The sequence below is a fragment of the Lipotes vexillifer genome, unplaced genomic scaffold (assembly GCF_000442215.2).
Source record: "Lipotes vexillifer unplaced genomic scaffold, Lipotes_vexillifer_v1.1 scaffold717, whole genome shotgun sequence".
Classification (NCBI taxonomy): domain Eukaryota; kingdom Metazoa; phylum Chordata; class Mammalia; order Artiodactyla; family Lipotidae; genus Lipotes; species Lipotes vexillifer.
Window position 1 is genome coordinate 896,881 of NW_006798707.1, and position 9,089 is coordinate 905,969.

The 9,089-nt window shown below is 48.0% G+C and overlaps 1 protein-coding gene across 1 annotated transcript in view; it reads left to right on the forward strand.

The window, feature by feature from the left end:
• SLC35F6 (solute carrier family 35 member F6) overlaps positions 1–2,601 on the forward strand; it is a 12,560-nt gene extending 9,959 nt beyond the window's left edge. The window contains exons 5-6 of the mRNA XM_007470806.1: positions 589–699; positions 2,021–2,601. Of these exons, the coding sequence (XP_007470868.1) occupies positions 589–699; positions 2,021–2,490 (581 nt within the window). The 3' untranslated portion in view covers positions 2,491–2,601. The remainder of the gene's footprint in view (positions 1–588; positions 700–2,020) is intronic.
• The last annotated feature ends 6,488 nt before the right edge of the window (positions 2,602–9,089 follow it).

Here is a 9,089-nt window from a genome sequence, read left to right on the forward strand (position 1 = left end):
TGTAGGGAAGACCAGCAGGGGACGAGCAGCGTGAGGGAGAGGTGGGTGAGGAGCGGGGAGGTGCGAGGAAGGAGAGGGCTAATTCTGCGATGCACTTAACAGCCACACAGACCGCAGGATCCGGAAGAGGGAAGGAATGAATGTTGACTGAGCACTTACCGAGCGCGCAACCAGCGCTTCGCACTGTGCTCGTCATCACTCATCCTCACGGTCCCGGAAAGGACGCACTGCAGCCCATTTTACAGTGAAGTGGCCACCCTGCTCACGCATGGCAGGATTAAACCAGAAATGTCCATCTCGGAGCCTGTTGCTTCTCAAAAGACCTGCTTACCCCAGTTGTGCAGCCCTCAGGCCCAGGCAGACCCCTGGACCTTCCGGAGCCTTAGCCCAGAGGGGCTGACAGTGCCTTCCCTGGTGGCCTGCCTCACCCCTCAGGGGCCAGGAGGTCAGGCGCGGGGGCTGTCGTGGCCGGACCTCGTGCACTGTACGGTGCCCTGAGGAGTCAGGGGCTGCAGGGGCTCTTAGGTTTCCGTGGGCCGAGATGTCTGCCTCAGCCTGGCCTCACTCTGGGCCCCTCCTTTCCCACAGGGGACCTGCTGATCATCATGGCCCAGATCATCGTCTCCATCCAGATGGTGCTGGAGGAGAAGTTTGTCTACAAGCACAACGTGCACCCACTGCGGGCAGTCGGCACTGAGGGTGCGTGTGAACACAGGCTGGCAGGAGGGCGCTGGGTGGAGTGCGCCCTGCGGGGCGGCACATCGAGGGGATGTAGTGAGGGCGCCTGGCGAGGTGCTGGGGGCCTCTGGGAAGGGCGAGCCTCCCGCCCTCCTTCCTCGCTCCCTTCACGATGTTCGTGTTGATAAATACCCTGACAGCTGCCGTGCACTCTGCCAGGAGCTAAGGGAGGACAGGGACGAAGATGAATGAGACGCAAGCCCCGCTCTAGAGGAACCGACCAGCAAGAAAGGAGCAGGCAGTGCGTTTTAGCTCGGCCCGCTTTTACTCAAGTGACGCTTCACTTGCCAAGCATATCTGAGTGTCATGGCCCAGGGAAGGTGGCATTTGCGCTACAGATTTCAGGAAGCAAGAATGGACAGGAGGGAACTCCAGGCAGAGTGGAGACATGGGGAGCTGGATGTGAGTTTGGAAACCAGTGAGGAATAGTTTGGAGGAGGTACAGGTTTGATGTAGGGGAAATGATCAGGAATTGAATATGTCAGGGTCATATCTTGGAGAACCTTGGAACATCAGGCAAGTGGATTTAGACTTTAAATGACAGGCAGGGAAGAGCCACCAAAGGTTTTTGAGCAGGGAAGTAAGTCAAAATGATGCTTTAAAATTATGGAACTAGCAGGGCGGATTAGAGCAGTGCTACCGAAGTGTGACCTACGGGCTTGTCGGGGATCTGTTGGTGCCTGTTGCACCGTGAGCTGAGGGCTTACGGCAGAACGTTAACCACCTAAATCAGCTGTGTCATCAAGCATACTGATTGCTTCCACTCACTTTTTTTTCCCAGCGGGACTTTCTGAGTGAAGCAGTGCCTTGATTTAGATTCTGGCCCAGCTCCTTGTCACACACCAACAGCACTGAGTTAGAGAGCTGTCTTTCCACACTTGTGAGAGCAGTGTCGTGCTTGCAGCCGGCAATCCTTTTGTCAATGAATAGAATTGAGTTTTAAAAGTGTCAGAAAGCATCGTACATTGTAAGGGTAGCTGTCGTTTCGTGAAAGTATGTGTACATGTCTGTGCACTGGTCACAATATAAAATGTATTTCCTATTCTTGGTCCGGTCAGAAGACATGGATTAAAGTGGAAAAGGGGCCGTCAGAGCCCATTCAGTAGGCCATTGTAGCTCCTAATGAGCAGAACGGCTCCAGGAGCTGGAAGGAAGGAGCTGGTGCGAGGGCGACTCGGAGGGGTGGCTGGGAGGTCAGCGGAGCCCGGCTGGGTGGGCCAGGGCACGCCGCCGGGGCTGGGGGCCCAGCGGAGAGCGTGACGTGCTCCCTCCACTCCCACAGGCCTCTTTGGCTTCGTGATCCTCTTCCTGCTGCTGGTGCCCATGTTCTACATCCCCGCTGGTTCCTTCAGTGGCAACCCTCGTGGGACGCTGGAGGACGCACTGGACGCCTTCTGCCAGGTGGGCCAACAGCCACTCATCGCGCTGGCGCTGCTGGGCAACAGCAGCAGCATCGCCTTCTTCAACTTTGCCGGTATCAGCATCACCAAGGAGCTGAGCGCCACCACCCGAATGGTGCTGGACAGCCTGCGCACCATTGCCATCTGGGCGCTGAGCCTGATGCTGGGCTGGGAGGCCTTCCACCCGCTGCAGATCCTTGGCTTCCTCATCCTCCTGACGGGCACAGCCCTCTACAACGGGCTGCACCGCCTGCTACTGAGCCGCCTGTCCAGGGGCCGGCCCCCGGCAGAGGAGGGCGAGCATGAGAGACTGCTGGGGGGCCCTCGGACTGCCATCAACGATGCCAGCTGAACCTCCTGCTCTGCTGCCACCTGGACGCTCCTTGTGCACCCCGAGGCTGAGGCCACGTGGGCTGGTGAACCTCAAGTGCCCTGCCCCCGAGGCCTCGCCCTGCCCCCCCCCCCCCCACCCCCGGGCCCATTCTGCAGGCCTGTGGTTTTGACCAACCTGGGGAAGGAGTGACAGCCCGTTTATTGAAGATGCCCCCTGCCCACGGTGCTCCTCCCCACGCCTGCTCTGGCGTCCTTGCTCACACCTTGAAGTCCTCCCCACCTGGGAGAAGTTACAGGGGGATTTCAGGGAAGCCCTTGATAATAGCTTTTATGAACTCTTCACCTTCCATTTTAAAGATGAGGAAACTTGAGTCCCAGAGTTATAAGTTGTTTGGCAAAAGGGCTCTCCTGCCATGGGCTCTGGCCGTGCAGCCACACCACCAGGCAGTTGGCTGGGTTGTAGAGCACTTCTGGAGTTCTGCCTCACCCCCAGCAACCCAACAGACACCATGGAGAACCCTCCAAGGTGATGGGTTTACCGGGAGTCTACCGTTGAGAGTGATGCTGGTATCCCAGGCGTTATGTTAAGTGCTTAGCTTTCATTCTCTTGCATAACAGCCTGCACAGGTGGATGCAGGTGAGAAAAGTGTGGCCCAGAGAAGGTCAAGTGACTTCCTCTTGGAGCCGGTATTTCAAGCTGGGTTTGCCTGATTCCAAACCTGTGGGCCCACTTACCATAAGAGTCTCTGAGATCTTTGGGGGTACTTCCTGTGGCTGGGAGAGAGGCATCTTGTGCTGTTATCCTCCCAGTAACCCGACCCTGAAGAGAGGGGACTGGCAGCAGGGACCCCAGGGAGCTGAGCGGCCCTTCATTCCAGTGGTCCTCACTCTGTGGCAGATCACTTTCCTGGGCAGCTCAATCGTGAAACAAATACCAAATGCCTTCCTTAAAATAGATCCTGGGAGAAGGGATCTCTGACAAGCAAAGCCCTCGGGCTGTGGGAATCCAGCAGGTTCTTACCGTCGGGAGAGAAAGGCCTCTCCATCCCACCAGCTCCGAGTCTTGGGGGGCCCTGAGCTCCTCTGGGCCGCGGTGTGTGTCACAGGAAGAAGGAAATGGAGATTGAGGGTGGTGGCTGCTATAGCTGCTTTGTCCAAAAAACTGGGGCCTTACAGTGTTGTTCCAGGCATTTTATTTTTAAAAAGAAGAGGGGAGTTGGCAGTGTGGACTTTTTTCTTTAATAAGAGGGAAGGAGCACAAGGGTTAGGACATTCCTGGAGGTAACGTCTAGAACGTTGGATGGAAAAGCTGTAAAGTACCTAGGCATAGAAATCACATGTGGATTTTAGCATTGAAGGGTTGGGGGGATTGTAATGGGACTTCAGTAGTGAGAGGCGGCAGAGGATGGGGAGGGCACTTATGGTCAGGCCTGCCACCCACTCAGGCAGCTTGCTTTATCTCCTGGAGCTGTGGGTCTTCGCATCTGTAAAATGGGGAAGACTGCATCTCACAGGATGGCTGTGAATATTACCTACGACGTAAATGGAAGGTGGCTGTAAATGCCAACGTACAGTGGAGCGTCCTGTAAGGCAGCACTGCCCACTAGGGTGGTCTGTCAGGCATTGAAGTCCCAGCAGAGCCATGGTGTGGAGCATCGGTTTTGCTCGGAGGGGGAGAAATGTTTTGTTAAAACATACCATTGTGTAAAAAACAAAACAAAACAAAACAAAACATACCATTGTGGAGTAGAGTGTAAACTTCGCATCGATCATAAGATAAAACAGGATGCCTCGTAAAATTTTTATGTTGACCCTAAGTACCCTTCCAGACCCTGGAGGTGTGTCCTCTCTATCCTAGTGTCTGGGGTGCTTCTGAGGATGAGTTTGAGAGGCCATGCTGTGTCATGCTGGTAATGGGGGTGGAGGGGGAAAGAATCTCCACTCTCCTGCTGAGTCTAGAGGGTTATGAGGGATGTCTGTAGCTGTGGCCTACTGCTCTGAGTGGAATAATGGGGCCCTGGACCCCAAATTAGAATTGACTGATAACAGACTTCTGTAAACATCAGTTCAAATACAGTGTAATTCAGGCCATCTGCACTGTAGTGAACTGACCAGTTCCTGCCCCATTCATAGTGGTCCTGGGGGACCCTGGGGCTGGGGTGTCCTCCAGGACTGCCATCCAGGTCCTGGAGTAGCCCTCAGGCTTGCTGCCCACAAGAGGTTTAGGACCGTGCCAGGTGGTTCCATTTGCCTTCGCTCTGTCCAAAGGTCTCTGTACTTTAACAAGCAAACAGCACTCAAGGAGATCAGAGGATGGTAGGAGGATTGGAGCAAACAGCCATGTGGTTTAGGGGGGGCCAGAGATATGTGTCCTCAGCTCCATCTCTCCATTCACTGGGTGGCTTTGGACAAGTGATGTTACCTCTCACCATGATCAGGTGGGATTTATTCCAGAGATGCAAGGATGTTTCCACATCTGCAAATCAGTCAGTGTGATACACCACATTTACAAAATAAAGGATAAAAACATATGATCATCTCATAGATGCAGAAAAAGCATTTGACAAAATTCAACATCCATTTATGATAAAAACTCTCAACAAAGTGGGTATAGAGGGAATGTATCTCAACATAATAAAGGCCATATATTACAAGCCCACAGCTAACATCACACTGAATGATGAAAAAAGCTGAAAGCTTTAACTCTAAGATTGGGAATGAGACAGTTCTTCCCACTCTTGCCACTTTTTTCAACATAGTATTGGAAGCCCTAGATAAAGCAATTAGGCAAGAGAAAGAAAGGAAAGGATCCAAGTTGGAAAGGAGGAAGAAAAACTCACGATTTGCAAATGACATATTATATAGAGAGAACCTTAAAGACACCACCAAAAAACTGTTAGAACTAAAAAACAAATTCAGTAAAGTTGCAGGATACAAAATCAATACACAAAAATCTGTTGCATTTATATACACTAACAAACTATCAGAAAGAGAAATTAAGAAAACAATCCCATTTACAATTGCATCAAAAAGATAAAATACCCAGGAATAAATTTAACCAAGGAGGCAAAAGACCTGTATACTGAAAACTACAAGACATTAATGAAAGAAATTGGAGACACAAATAAATGGAAAGATATTCCACGTTCGTGGATTGGAAGAATTAATATTGTTAAAATGTTCATACCATCCAAAGCAATCTACAGATTCAATGCCTATCAGATTCAATTCTACAAAACTCCAATGGCATTCTTCACAGAAATAGAACAAAAAATCCAGAATGTGTAAGGAACCACAAAAGACCCCAAATAGCCAATGCAATCTTGAGAGAGAAGAACAGAACTGAAGGCATCACATTCCCTGATTTCAAACTAGACTACAAAGCTATAATAATTAAAACAGTATGGTATTGGCCTAAAAACAGATGCATAGATTAATGGAACAGAATAGAGAGCCCAGAAATAAACCTGCACATATATGGTCAATTAATTTATGACAAAGGAGCCAAGACTATACAATGGGGAAAGAACCGTCTCTTTAGTAAATGGTGTTGGGAAAACTGGACAGCAACATGCAAAAGAATGAAACTGGACCACTGTCTTACACTATACACAAAAATTAACTCAAAATGGACTAAAGACTTGAACATAAGGCCTGAAAGCCTTATGTTTTCCTTAGAGGAAAACAACAAGTTCCTTAACATAGGTCTTGACAATGGTTTTTTGAATCTGACACCAAAAGCAAAGGCAACAAAAGCAAAAATAAATAAGTAGGACCATTTCAAACTAAAAAGCTTCAGCACAGCAAAGGGAGCCATCAACAAAATAAAAAGGCAACCTACTGAATGGGAGAAAACATTTGCAAATTATATATCTGATCATGGATTAATATCCAAAATATATAAAGAATGCATACAACTCAATGGTGAGAACAAATAAACAATTCGATTTATAAATGGGCAAATGGGGACTTCCCTGGCAGTCCAGTGGTTAAGACTCCGCACTTCCATTCAGAGGGCACGGGTTCGATCCCTGGTCAGGAAACTAAGATCCCACGTGTCCTGCGGCACAGCCAAAAATAAAATAAAAATGGTCAAATGATCTGAATAGACATTGTTCGGAAGAAGACATACAGATGCCCAACAGGGACATGAAGAGATGCTCAACATCATTAATCAGGAAAATGCAAATCAAAACCACAGTGAGATATCACCTCACATCTGTTAGAATGGCTATTATGAAAAAGACAAGAAATAACAAGTTTTGGGGAGGATGTGGAGAAAAGGGACGACTTGTGCGCTATTGGTGGGAGTAAATTAGTGCAGCCACTGTGGAAAATTGTATGGAGGTTCCTGGAAAAATTAAAAATAAAACGACCATGTGATTCAGCAATTCTACTTCTGGGTATTCAAAGGAAACAAAAACACTAACCTGAAAAGATATATGCACCTTTGTGTTCATTTCAGCATTATTTACAATAACCAGAATTTGGAAACACCTAAGTGTTCATCAATGGATGAACGGATAAAGAAATTGTGGTATGTGTATATATATATACATATATATATATATATATATATATATATATATATTCACAATGGAATATTATTTGGGCATAAAAAGAAAGAAATCTTGCCATCTGCAACAACATGGATGAACCTCAAGGGCATTATGCTAAGTGAAATAAGTCAGTCAGAGGAAGACAATACTGTACGATCTCACTTACATGTGGAATCTTAAAAAAAAAAAAAAAAACCACCCCTCTATTTCCTACCTTTGTTTTCTACTTATTTCTAATGGAGCAAAGAAGGCACTCTAGGTCTAAAGCAGAATTAATGAGTGAAGATTTGCTTTGTCTGATTAATGGGTCCTGAGGACTGGTGTAGTAGGACTTCTTGCCTCTGTGTCACTGAAAAACAACTATCCTTCTGTGATTTGACTGCATCTCAATGGGTTCAACCAAACATTCCTTTCCCTTCCTTCCTCCCCTTCCCTTCCCCCCCCCCCACTCTTTCTTTCTCCCTTTCTCTCCTTTTCTTTCTTATTGTGGTGAAATATACACAACATAACACTCACCGTATTGACCATTATTAAGTGTACAATTCAGTGGCATTAAGAACATTCACATTTGTTGTGCAATCATCACCCATCTCCAGAACTTTTTCATCTTCCCAAACTGAAACTCTGTACCCATTAAACAATAATTCCCCTCTCGTCCCTTCCCCCAGCCCCTAGCAACCACCATCCTACCTTTCTGTCTCTATGAATTTGACTACTCTAGGTACCTCATGTAAGTGGAATCATACAATATTGGTCCTTTTGTATCTCATTTATTTTGCTTAACATAATACCATCAAGACTCATCCATGTTGTAATATGTATCAAAATTTACTTTCTTCATAAGGCTGAATAATATTCCATTGTATGTATATACCACATTTTATCTATCTATTCATTCACTTGGACATTTTTGACTATTGTGAATAACACTGCTATGAGCCTTAGTGTACAAATACCTGTTCAAGCCCCTGCTTTTAATTGAATATACACCCAGAAGTGGACTTGCTGGATCATATGGTAATTCTGTGTTTAATTTTTTGACCAATTGCCATACTGTTTTCCACTGTAGCCGCACCATTTTGCGTTCCCACCAGCAGTGAACAAGGGTTCCATAAAATCACTGATTTTGTAACATATTTCCTGATTAGAGTGCATGTTAACTGTAGAACATCTAGATAATGTAAAAAAACAAAAGTGTAGAATATAAAATCCCCTTTATTCTAACTACCTAGTTCTACATTTGACCTCAATACATATTATCCCCAACAGGAAGGGAAAGGGTCATTTCCCTGTTAGGAAAATGCTGGAGAGCATGATCCAAAAATAGAGCTGAGGCCTGCCCTGCTTGACCTCATGGTGAGAGGCCCCATCCTGGCTGTCCCAGGACCCTAATCATCAATAAGGTTCATGCACTGAAGCTGACTTCTGATTCATATGCATGGGCTGCTCCTGGTCTCAGGCGAGACATGAGATGGTCACATTCTCCGTGGGCCCGTCTCCTCATCTTTAAAACCCACCTCAAGACTGATAGAGCAAAACATAAAATGTTTGCGCAAGGTGATTCGTCTAGAGAAACGCGTTCTACACACGCGCCAGCTACATCTTCATAATCGAGCTTTCGTTTGTCGACCAGAGAGAACCGGAGGACCTGGGTCTGATCCATCAAAGATGCGGTCCTGCCCCAGTGAGCCGAGGACTGGAGCAGTTCCTGCCTCATTTCACTTTTCCAAGTCTCCATTGGCTGATTCCTACCATCGATCCGCCTTGTCCCCGCTGTCTTCTCCTATCACCGCCGCCGTTAGCCTCTCATCCTGTGCTCTCATTGGTCCTCCCCGCAATCGCTCTGCGCCAGGAGCGTTCCAGAGGCAGCCACTGGGAGTCGCTGGATTCGGTTTTTAAAAAACGCCGGCAGTGAATTCGCGGCGGAGCGGGCAATTTGAACGCCACCCACTGGGGGCACGCGGCCAGGGCGCTGCTGGCCCTCCCCTGAACCCCAGCCTCTGCCTCCAGACCCGGAAGGCCGAGAAGGAGCCGCAGTCCGCAACCCTGAGCGCCAGCC